Source organism: Nomascus leucogenys, chromosome 13 (assembly GCF_006542625.1).
Source record: "Nomascus leucogenys isolate Asia chromosome 13, Asia_NLE_v1, whole genome shotgun sequence".
Classification (NCBI taxonomy): Eukaryota; Metazoa; Chordata; class Mammalia; order Primates; family Hylobatidae; genus Nomascus; species Nomascus leucogenys.
Window position 1 is genome coordinate 27,086,094 of NC_044393.1, and position 12,414 is coordinate 27,098,507.

The 12,414-nt window shown below is 43.6% G+C and overlaps 1 protein-coding gene across 3 annotated transcripts in view; it reads left to right on the top strand.

The window, feature by feature from the left end:
• The window catches only part of SAMHD1 (SAM and HD domain containing deoxynucleoside triphosphate triphosphohydrolase 1), a 61,428-nt gene that overhangs the window by 11,120 nt on the left and 37,894 nt on the right, over positions 1-12,414 (top strand). For 2 of the 3 annotated variants that reach the window (XM_030825201.1, NM_001280119.1), the window contains 2 exon segments: positions 5,883-6,043; positions 10,124-10,239. In XM_030825201.1, coding sequence (XP_030681061.1) covers positions 5,883-6,043; positions 10,124-10,239 — 277 coding nt within the window. 3 annotated transcript variants of the gene reach the window in all.

Genomic DNA, 12,414 nt, shown 5'->3' on the forward strand with positions numbered 1-12,414 from the left:
TAATTTGCTTCAAGTCTGTTATTTTTAGAGCAAAATATTAAAAACTATTGAAGACCTCCTTTGTACATTCTTTTTTTTTTTAAATGAAATGTGATCTTGCTCTGTCATCTAGGCTGGAGTACAGTGACGCAATCTCAGCTCACTCCAACCTCCGTCTCCCTGGCTCAAGTGATCCTTCCATCTCAGCCACCCCAGTAGCTTGGACTATGGGTGCACGCCACCACACCTGGCTAATTTTTGTATTTTTTATAGAGACGGGGTCTTTCTATGTTGCTCAGGCTGGTCTCACACTCCTGGGCTCAAGAGATTGACCTGCCTTGGCCTCCCAAAGTGCTAAGATTACGGATGTGAGCCCCCACGCCTGGCCCTGTTTCTATTTATTATGTTTCTATCCTTTCCTCCCTAGAAGTAAGCGTCATCCTGAATTTGATGTTTATCATTGTCATGAATGGTTTTTACTCTTATTGCATATTTATGTATATCTATAAACAATGTATAGTATTGTTTTACGTATTTTTTAAACTTTATTTTATTTTTTTGAGACAGAGCCTGGCCTTTTTTTTTTTCTTCTTTTTGAGATGTAATCTTTCTCTGTCACCCAGGTAGGGCCTCAGTGGCACTATCTTGTCTCACTGCAACCTCTGCCTCTCAGGATCGAGTGATTCTCCTGCCTCAGCCTCCCGAGTAGCTGGGATTACAGGCATACACCACCACACCTGGCTAATGTTTTTGTACTTTTAGTAGAGTTGGGGTTTCACCATGTTGGCCAGGCTGGTATCAAACTCCTGACCTCAAGTGGTCCACCCACCTCGTCCTCCTAAAATGTTGGGACTACAGGCATGAGCCACTGCGCCCGGCCAGAATGTGCATTTTTCACAAGCTGTTCAGAGTGATTCTAATACCATATTTGATGAAATGTTTCTTGTTTTGTTAGTGACAGGAAATAGACCTTATTTACTCTTTTGACATTCCTAGGTTAAGAAAACTTAGTTTCAGACCTGGGAGAAGATGTAGGATATCTTCTCTTTTTGTACTTTTTTGCCCGATCATCATTTGCATTTTTTCACTTTTTTTTTTTTAAATAGATGTAATGTATAGTATTTTAGTTATTTCAGATCCCTCTCTATAAGAATACATATTTTAGGCCGGGCACGGTGGCTCACGCCTGTAATCCCAGAACTTTGGGAGGCCGAGGCGGGCAGATCATGAGGTCAGGAGATCGAGACCATCCTGGCTAACACGGTGAAACCCCATCTCTACTAAAAATACAAAAAATTAGCCGGGCCAGGTGGCGGGCGCCTGTAGTCCAGCTACTTAGGAGGCTGAGGCGGGAGAATGGCGTGAACCCTCAGAGGCGGAGCCTGCAGTGAGCTGAGGTCGTGCCACTGCACTCTAGCCTGGGCAACAGAGCGAGACTCCGTCTCAAAAAAACGAAAAAAGAATACATATTTTAATTTTGCTTTTTCAAGTTATAGGCTTCTTTTCTTTCTTTTTTTGAGATGGAGTCTCGCTCTGTTGTCCAGGCTGGAGTGCAGTGGCACAATCTGGCTAACTGCAACCTCTGCCTCCCGGGTTCAAGTGATTCTTTTGTCTCAGCCTCCTGAGTAGCTGGGACTACAGGTGCACGCCACCATGCCCAGCTAGTTTTTGTATTTTTTTAGTAAAGACAGGGTTCCGCCATATTGGTCAGGCTGGTCTCGAATTCCTGACCTCATGTGATCCGTCTGCCTTGGCCTCCCAAAGTGTTGGGATTACAGGCATGAGCCACCATGTCCGGCCTACAAGGTTATTTTCTTTTTCTTTTTTTTTCTTTTTTTTTTGAGAGGGAGTCTCGCTCTGTTGCCCAGGCTGGAGTGCAGTGGCATGGTATCGGCTCACTGCAACCTCTGCCTCCCAGATTCAAGCAGTTCTCCTGCCTCAGCCTTCTGAGTAGCTGGGATTACAGGCACCTGCCACCACGCCCAGTTAATTTTTTTTTTTTTTGTATTTTTAGTAGAGGCGACGTTTTACCAGGTTGGCCAGGCTGGTCTTGAACTCCTGACCTCATGATCTGCCCAGCTTGGCCTCCCAAAGTGCTGGGATTACAGGTGTGAGCCACCAGCCCGTCCTAGGCTTATTTTCTATTGAAAATCACATCTGAAAAAATTTAATGAACATTTTTGGTTCAACTCTATAATAATGTTTCTTTGTTTTATTTTGTTTTGTTTTGTTTTGTTTTTGAGACGGAGTCTTGCTCTGTCTCCCAGGCTGGAGTGCAGTGTTGCAATCTCGGCTCACTGCAACCTCCAAATCCCAGGTTCAAGTGATTCTCCTGCCTCAGCCTCCCGAGTAGCTGGGACTACAGGCTCGTGCCACCATGCCCAGCTAATTTTTTGTATTTTTAGTAGAGATGGGGTTTCACCGTGTTAGCCAGGATGGTCTCGATCTCCTGACCTCATGATCCACCTGCCTCAGCCTCCCAAAGTGCTGGGATTACAGGCGTGTGCCACCATGCCTCTCCCTGTTTTGTTGTTTTGAGAGGGAGTTTCACTCTGTTGCCCAGGCTGGAGTGCAGTAGCGTGATCTCAGCTCACTGCAACCTCCACCTCCCAGGTTCAAGCAATTCTCCTGCCTCAGCCTCCTGAGTAGCTGGGATTACAGGTGCGTGCCACCACACCCGGCTAATTTTTGTATTTTTAGTAGAGACGGGGTTTCACCATGTTGGCCAGGCTGGCCTCAAACTCCTGACCTCGTGATCTGCCTGCCTCGGCCTTCCAAAGTGCTGGGATTACAGGCAGGAGCCACTGTGCCCGGCAAATAATATATTTTTGAAGTAATATTTAAGGCAGTCAGTGGTTTAAATTGCCCACTTTTATTCTTTTTTCTGTTTTTCTTTAAAAAGAACATTGTTGGCTGGGCATGGTGGCTCACACCTGTAATCCCAGCACTTTGGGAGACTGAGATAGGTGGATCACTTGAGCCCTTAAGTTCAAGACCAGCCTGGGCAACATGGTGAAACTCCATCTACAAACAATAGAAAAATTAGCTGGGTGTGGTAGTGTACACCTGTAGTCCCAGCTACTTGGGAAGCTATTTAGGAAAATCACCTGAACCTGGGGAGGTGGAGGCTTCAGTGAGCCATGATCACGCCGCTGCACTCCAGCCTGGCCAACAGAGTGAGACCCTCTCTCAAAAAAAAATAAAAAACACCAACATTGTTTAACCTCATTTATAAATTATAAATGACAGTTGTTGGAAATGGATTTTCAAACTACTGAATCACTGCTTAGTAATGAAATCAATACCTTAAATGAATTTAACTTCATCAGCGGTGCAGTTCAACAAGAATTGACCTAGTTTGCTACTCAGTTGCAGACCTCAAGGATTTCTACCCTAATTTGATACCTACCTAACTTGATACTTAAAACATAAATAGCTTTATTGAGATATAATTCACAAGTTGTATGATTCACTCATTTTTAGTATGCAAGACAGTGCTTTTTAGAAAGTTCACAGTGTTGTTCAATCACACACAATTTGATTTGTGTTGTAAGAGCTCTTTATATGTTCTGGATGTAAATCCTTATGGGAGATATGATACGCAAATATTTTTTCCGAGTCTCTGGGTTGTCTTTTTACTTTTTTGATGGTGTTCTTTGGATCACAAAAGTCTTAAGTTTTTGTGTAATCCAATTTATATTTTTTTGTTCATTTGTGTCTTGTACTTTTAGTGTCATATTTAAGAAACCATTGCCGAACCCAAGGTCACCATGGTTTGTTCTTGACACAGTGTTCTTTATGCTAAATTTAGTTCAGTTGGCCTCTGAAGCTGAGATTGTGTAATGGTGAAAACGGAGTGCAGTGTTTGACATAATGAGGACTAATTTTTCAAATGTATCAGTGAATCTTTTTTTTTTTTTTTTGAGATGGAGTCTCGCTCTGTTGCCCAAGCTGGAGTGCAGCGGAGTGCAGTGGCACAATCTCAGCTCACTGCAACCTTCGCCTCCCGGGTTCAAGCGATTCTCCTGCCTCAGCCTCCTGAGTAGCTGGGATAACAGGCGCCCACCACCACGCCCGGCTAATTTTTGTATTTTTAGTAGAGACAGGATTTCATCATGTTGGTCAGGCTGGTCGTGAGCTCCTGACCTCAGGTGGTCCACCCACCTCAGCCTCCCAAAGTGCTGGCATTACAAGCGTGAGCCACCATGCCCTACCAGAAACCCCATCTCTACCAAAAAAAGAAAAATTAGCCAGGCATGGTATAGTTCCAGCTACTTGGGAGGCTGAGGTTGGAGGATCGCTTGAGCTTTGGAGGCAGAGGTTGCAGTGAGCCCTGATTGTACTCCAGCTTATGTGATAGAGCTAGACTCTGTCTCGAAAAAACAAACAAACAAACAAACAAAAACAAGACAGTTATTACAACCTGAAAAATTTACAGTGAAGGCTTTCAGATCCTTAAATGGTTTAAAAGTAGATTTTAGCCGGGCGTGGTGGCTCATGCCTGTAATTCCAGCACTTCGGGAGGCTGAGGCAGGCGGACACAAGGTCAGCCTGGTCAATATAGCAAGACTTTGTCTCCACAAAGAATAAAAATAAATTAGCTAGGAATGGTGGTACATGCCTGTAGTCTTAGCTACTTGGGAGGCTGAGGCATGAGGATCCCTGGAGCCTCGGAGTTTGAGGCTACAGTAAGCTATGATTGTGCCTGTGAATAGCCAATGCACTGCAGCCTGGTGAGAAAGCGAGACCCTGTCTCTAACAAAAACAAAACAAGAACAACACACACACATAGACACATTGTTCAGCTGTACAAAATTATTTTCTTGCTTTTTTTCTTCTTTTTTTGAGACATTAGAGTTTCTCTCTGTCGCCCGTGAAGTGTTGTGGCACAATAGTAGGTTACTGCAGCCTTGATCCCCTGGGGCTCAAGGGATCTTCCTACCTCAGCCTCTAGAGTACCTGGGACTAGAGATGTGTGCCACTAAATTTTTTTTTTTTAAAGATGGGTTCTCACTATGTTGCCTAGACTAGTCTCAAACTCTTGGCCTCCCAAAGTGCTGGGATTACAGATGTGAGCCCCTGCACTCGGACCTGGATGATTTCTTATCCATATGGTAGAGGAATTTCCATCTTTCTTTCTTTCCCTGCCTCCCTTCTTTCTTTTCTGTTTTAATGATGAGTACTGTATAGATACATTTAGAAAAAAAAAATTTAGGCCAGGCGCGGTGGCTCATGCCTGTAATCCCAACACTTTGGGAGGCCGAGGTGGGCGGATCGCTTGAGGTCAGGAGTTCAAGACCAGCCTGGCCAACATAGTGAAACCCCATCTCTACTCAAAATATAAAAATTAGCTGGGCATGGTGGCACACCCCTATAGTCCCAGCTACTCGGGAGGCTGAGGCAGGAGAATAGCTTGAACTTGGGAGGCAGAGTTTGCAGTGAGCCGAGATCATGCCACTGCACTCCAGCCTGGGTGACACAGTGAGACTCCGTCTCAAAAAAAAAAAAAAAAAAAAAAAAAATTAGACATAATACCTATAGTGATATGGCTTACATGTTGTGGATGAATGTGTTTAAATAGAAATGAATATGTATGTTTAACTTGAATACAAGACAAACTTATTAAAGACTAAGTCATATACATGATAAAAAATCAAAATCCTATTTTTCTGTTATTCACATCCATTAGGAAGAAGTAAAATATACTCAAATCCAATATACTTGATCTGTCTGGTAGTGATACCTAAATATGGTAATGATGTTAACATCTTGTCATTTCCGTTAGTATTTTTACTTGAAAAATCAAATAGCTTTGACTTTGCACTATAATTAGCAATGGCTGCACACAAATTTCAGTTGGACTTACATGTTGTTACTCATATTAATTAAACATAATTTTCTAGGTAATTAATGATCCTATCCATGGCCACATTGAGCTCCACCCTCTCCTCGTCCGAATCATTGATACACCTCAATTTCAACGTCTTCGATACATCAAACAGCTGGGAGGTGGTTACTATGTTTTTCCAGGAGCTTCACACAATCGATTTGAGCATAGTCTAGGGTAAGAAGGGAATGGGGTGGGGAACTTGCAGTTTTTAAGTATTTCCTCTGTCTCATGAAATAGTTATCTTAGGCCAGGCATGGTGGCTCACACCTATAATCCCAGCACTTTGGGAGGCAGAGGCGGGTGGATCACATGAGGTCAGGAGTTCAAGACCAGCCTGGCCAACATGGTGAAACCCCATCTCTACTACAAATACAAAATTAGCCAGGCATGATGGTGCACACCTGTAATCCCAGCTACTCGGGAGGCTGAGGCAGGAGGATCACTTGAACCCAGGAGGCGGTGGCTGCAGTGAGCCGAGATGGCACCATCGCACTCCAGCCTAGGCAACAAGAGCAAAACCCCATCTCAAAAAAAAAAAAAAGAAAAAAGAAAAAACAGGGGAAAAATGAAATAGTTGTCTTAATCTTTTAGAGAATAAATAGTTTTACAAAATGATGATAATGTCCTTATTTTATTGATGAGAAAATTGAGGCTTTTTTTTTTTTTGAGACAGAGTCTCTCTCTGTCACTAGGCTGGAGTGCAGTGGCGTAATCTTGGCTCACTGCAACTTCCACCTCCCAGGTTCAAGCAGTTCTCTACCTCAGCCTCCTGAGTAGCTGGGATTATAGGCACCCACCACCACACCTGGCTAATTTTAGTAATTTTAGTAGAGATGGGGTTTCAGCATCTTGGCCAGGCTGGTCTTGAACTCCTAATCTTGTGATCCACCCGCCTCAGCCTCCCAAAGTACTGGGATTACAGGTATGAGCCACCGTGCCCAGCCCCAAAATTGAGGCTTTTTATTTACCTTGTTGTATTTTATTTATTTTATGTATTCTTAACCACCTCAGATCTTTCCTGGAAAAATAATGAAAGTATCTATAGACAGGTCAGTTGGATTTGTTTTTAAATATTAATTAAAAGCTAACAGGGCCTAGGTGTCGTGGCTCATGCCTGTAATCCCAGCACTTTTTTTTTTTTTTTTTGAGATGGAGTCTCACTCTGTTGCCCAGGTTGGAGTGCAATGGCACAATCTCAGCTCACTGCAACCTCCGCCTCCGGGGTTCAAGTGATTCTCCTGCCTCAGCCTCCCAAGTAGCTGGGATTACAGGTGCCCACCACCATGCCCGGCTAATTTTTGTATTTTTTAGTAGAGATAGGGTTTCACCACGTTGGTCAGGATGGTCTTGATTTCTTGACCTCGTGATCTGCCCGCCTCAGCCTCTCAAAGTGCTGAGATTACAGGCGTGAGCCACCGCGCCCGGCCGATCTCAGCACTTTGGGAGGCTGGGGCAGGCAGATCACTTGAGATCATGAGTTCGAGTCCAGCCTGACCAACATGGTGAAACCCCGTCTCTAGTAAAAATACAAAAATTAGCAAGGCGTGGTGGTGCACGCTACAGCTACTTGGGAGGCTGAGGCAGGAGAATGGCTTGAACCCGGGAGGTCGAGGTTGCACCATTGCACTCCAGCCTGGGTGACAGAGTGAGAATCAGTCTCAAAAAAAAAAAAAAAAAGCTCATCGGTCGGTTACTGATACAACTAATTATGTATATTTGATTATTTAATGTTTCTGTATTATCTATTTACTCTGGTACAGAGTTGCTCTTTCAAACCAGATCATTTTCTTACCTGTCAGGAAATGCGTAAGTTAAAAAAGCATTCATAATCTTAGAGAGAAGGCAATGCCTCTGTTACATACAACTAAGCTGAGACTTTGGTCTGCATTTCCATTATACAGTGTAGAGCCAGGAGGAAGTGGACAAGGAAGAATAGACAGTCTTTGAGATTTTCATGAAGTACTCACAGTATATTACTTTGGTTTTTTGTTTGTGTAGAAGCATTTTTAGTTAGGCACAACATGTGTCTATACTCAAATGTTCATTCATCAACAAATATTTATTGAACTTACTAAGCCCTACCAAACCACAAAAAGATAACAATTGCCTCTGTCCTCATGTAGCTCAGAGTTCAGGAGAAAAGAATTTAGGAATGGCTAAGATGGAAGTGCTGGAAGTGCATTCAAGTACTTCATCTCCAATTATGTTGTAAACATTACAAAGCCAGATATGCCTACTTTAAAAAAAAACTGTGGTAAAATACACAGAATAGAAAATATATAGTCTTCAGTGTTTTTTAAGTGTACAGTTTAGTAGGGTTAAATGCATTCACATTGTGCAACCAGTCGATTGCCAAAACTCTTATTATCTTACAAAACCAAACTTGCCAGGCGCAGTGGCTCACACCTGGAATCCCAGCACTTTGGGAGGCTGAGGCCGGCGGATCACCTGAGGTCAGAAGTTCAAGATCAGCCTGGGCAACATGGCGAAACCCCATCTCTACTAAAAATACAAAACCAGCCGGGCATGGTGGTGTGTGCCTGTAATCCCAGCTACTCCCAAGGTTGCAGTGAGCTGAGATCAGGCCAGTGCACTCCAGCCTGGGCGACACAGCAAGACTCTGTCTCAAAAAAAAAAAAAAAAAACGAAACTGTATACATATTAAACAACTCTTCATGTCCCCCTCCCCACAACCCCCTAGTAACTACCATCTACTTTTTTTTTTTTTTTTTTTTTGGGAGAAGGAGTTTCGCTCTTGTTGCCCAGGCTGGAGTGCAATGGCGCAATCTCGGCTCACCACAACCTCCGCCTCCTGGGTTCAAGTGATTCTCCTGCCTCAGCCTTCCAAGTAGCCTTCCAAGTAGCTGCCTCAGCCTTCCAAGTAGCTGGGATTATAGCCTTCCAAGTAGCTGGGATTACAGCCTTCCAAGTAGCTGGGATTACAGCCTTCCAAGTAGTCTTCCAAATAGCTGGCACCTGCCACCATGCCCGGCTAATTTTGTATTTTTAGTAGAGATGGAGTTTCATCACGTTGGCCAGGCTGGTCTTGAACTCCCGACCTCAGGTGATCTGTCCACCTCGGCCTCCCAAAGTGCTGGGATTACGGGCATGAGCCACCGCACCCAACCCTCTTCTTTCTGTTTATGAATTTGACTACTCTAGGTACCTCATCTTAGTGAAATCATATAATATTTGTCTTTTTGTCACTGGCTTATTTCACTTTGCATAATTTCCTCAAAGTTCATCTATGTTGTAGCATGTGTCAGTATTTCTTTCCTTTTTTTATTTTTTATTTTTTAATTAATTTATTTTTTATTTCCTTTTTAAGGTTGAATAATATTTTATCATATGTATATACCACATTTTGTTTATACATTCATTTGTTGATGGATACCTGTTTCTTTTACCTTTTGGCTATTTTGAGTAGTGCTGCTATGAACATGTCTGTACAAATATATTTTCTTTCTTTCTTTTTTTTTTTTTTTTTTTGGTGGGGGACGGAATCTTGCTCTGTTGCCCAGGCTGGAGTACAATGGCGAGATCTCAGCTCACTGCAACCTGTGCCTCCTGGGTTCAAGCAATTCTCCTGCCTCAGCTTCCCAAATAGCTGGGATTACAGGTACCTGCCACTACGCTGAGCTAATTTTTGTATTTTTTAGTAGAGATGGGGCTTCAACATGTTGGCCAGGCTGGTCTCGAACCCCTGACCTCAAGTGATCTGCCCGCTTCAGCCTCCCAAAGTGCTGGGATTACAGGCGTGAGCCACTGAGCCCAGCCAATCTTTTCAAGACCTACTTTCAGTTATTGTGGGTGTATACCCAGAAGTGAAATTGCTAAATCACTGTGGTAATTCCGTTTTTAATTTTTGTGGAGCACCCATACTGTGTTCCATGGCAGCTACACCATAATACATCCCCACTAACAGTGCACAGGGTTCCAACTTCTCCACATCATGTCCAACACTTGTTATTTTCTGGTTTTCTTTTTTTAATAGTAGCTATCCTAAGGGGTGTGAAGTGGTATCTCACTGTGGTTTTGATGTGCATTCCTCTAATGATGGGTGATATTGAGCCAGAGGTCCTGCTTTTGGGATTGTGTTTGTGTGTGTTCCTGCCTAGTTCTGAAATAGACTGTTCAGTAAAGTTGCCCTAAAGCTATGTTAGAATGTTTGAGGAAACGCACTGAAGTTCTTCAAGACCAGAATTATCACTCCTCTTGCAAACGGAAGTGACTTTTTGTGTTTTTGCTCTTCAGGGTGGGGTATCTAGCAGGATGTCTAGTTCGCGCACTGGGTGAAAAACAACCAGAGCTGCAGATAAGTGAACGAGATATTCTCTGTGTTCAGATTGCTGGACTTTGTCATGATCTCGGTAAGCTGTACAAAGAGACATAGTTATGTAAAATCATAACATATGTTACCTCTCTTTGACATTAAAAAATCAGATCAACCAAGAGAATATGGAAATTGTATTTTAATTCTTCAGTTGACATTAGTATAAATGTACTGTTGCTTCTTCCTAGAATGATTCGTAAGTAGAAAACATTGCTATTTTATTTTCTTGGCAACTTTCAGTGAATTTCTCATGTTAAACATCTTTGCTAAAGAGGTTTTTTTTTTTTTTGCTCTGTTGCCCAGGCTGGAGTGCAGTGGCTCATTATCAGTTCACTGCAACCTCTGCTTCCTGGTTTCAAGCAATTCTCGTGCCTCAGCCTCCCGAGTAGCTGGGATTACAGGCATGCACCACCATATCCAGCTAATTTTTGTATTTTTAGCAGAGATGGGGTTTCAGCATGTTGGCCAGGCTGGTCTCGAACTCCTGACCTCAGGTGATCCACCAGCCTCAGCCTCCCAAAGTGCTGGGATTACAGGCATGAGCCACCATGCCCGGCCATCATCTTTACTACAGGTTATGTGAAAGGGCTTTTTGATAGTGAGTTTTTCTTACTGCTCCTTTTAGGATGATGTGTGAATTTTATTTTTCTTTTATCCTTCTTATGCTTATTTTTTTTTTGGTCTTTTTTTTTTTTCTTCCATTTTGTGGAGAATGGGGTCTCGCTATATTGCCCAGGCAGGTCTCGAACTCCTGGGCTCAAGCTATCCTCCCGCCTTTGCCTCCATGAGAGCTGGGATTACAAGCGTGAGCCACTGTGCCCGGCCTTATCCTTCTTATTAAATAAAATCACCATTTTTCCTTCAGTTATTTGGTCAAATCCATTTTTTTCATATTTATAATCTCTAATCTGCCCAAGTGGATTAACACATTTAGAGAACTCCTTGTTTTTTCTGATCCATGTGATGTCTGGGGCCACTTTAATCCAAGCAAAATAATATCATCTTTGTCCTGTGACAAAGAGAAAGGGGACTGGCCCATTTATTTATTTTTGAGATGGAGTCTTGCCCTGTCACACAGACTGGAGTGCAGTTGGCACGATCTCGGCTCACTGCAACCTCCGCCTCCTGGGTTCAAGTGATTCTTCTGCCTCATCCTCCCAAGTAGCGCCTGGCTAATTTTTTTCTATTTTTAGTAGAGATGCGGTTTCATCATGTTGTTGAACTGGTCTCGAACTCCTGACCTCAAGTGATTCACCTCCCTCGGCCTCCCAAATTGTTGGGAATACAGGCATAAGTCACCACGTTGGGCCAGGACTATTCCTTTTAAATCATGGGGGTTTTTACCTCTATCCTTATAGTTTATTCCTACTTATTCAGGGACCCTGAGAGTTTGTGCGTACCCTCAGGGCAGGGGAAGGGAGGTGCCACTGTTTGGATAGCCAGATACTTAAAGCGAGTAGGCACTCTTTTTATGTCCCCCGGAGACTTGCAAAGAACCAATACCAGCCCCTAGATGATAAATTTGATGAATTTTTGGTATTTTGAGAGAGAATCATTGGGAAACCTTTGCCAGTCCCCAGGAGCCTGAGCATTGCATTAAGCAAGCCTTTATGTGTAGCCTGTGACTTGCAAAGAAGGGCCAGGGCTAGCCTTCCCTGGCTAGCTGGAAGGGCCAGGTTGACTTCCCTCTCCAGTTAAGTGGCTCACTTTTTTTTTTTTTTTTTTTCAGATGGAGTCTAGCTCTGTTGCCCAGGCTGGAGTGCAATGGTACAATCTTGGCTCACCACAACCTCCACCTCCTGGGTTCAAGCCATTCTCCTGCCTCAGCCTCCCGAGTAGCTGGGACTACAGGCACACGCCACCACGCCCGGCTAATTATTATAATTTTAGTAGAGACGAGGTTTCACCATATTGGTCAGGCTGGTCTCAAACTCCTGACCTCAGGTTTTGCACCCACCTTAGCCTCCCAAAGTGCTGGGATTACAGGCATAAGCCACCACACCCAGCCAAAGATAGAGTTATAAGATAAATTCTAATTTTTTCTTCCTGCACTCCAGTGTATTTTTTTTTTTTACCCCCGAGACGGAATCTCGCTCTGTTGCCTAGGCTGGAGTGCAGTGGCACAATCTCGGCTCACTGCAACCTCCGCCTCCCAGGTTCAAGCGATTCTCCTGCCTCATCCTCCTGAGTAGGTAGGATTACAGGTGCCTGC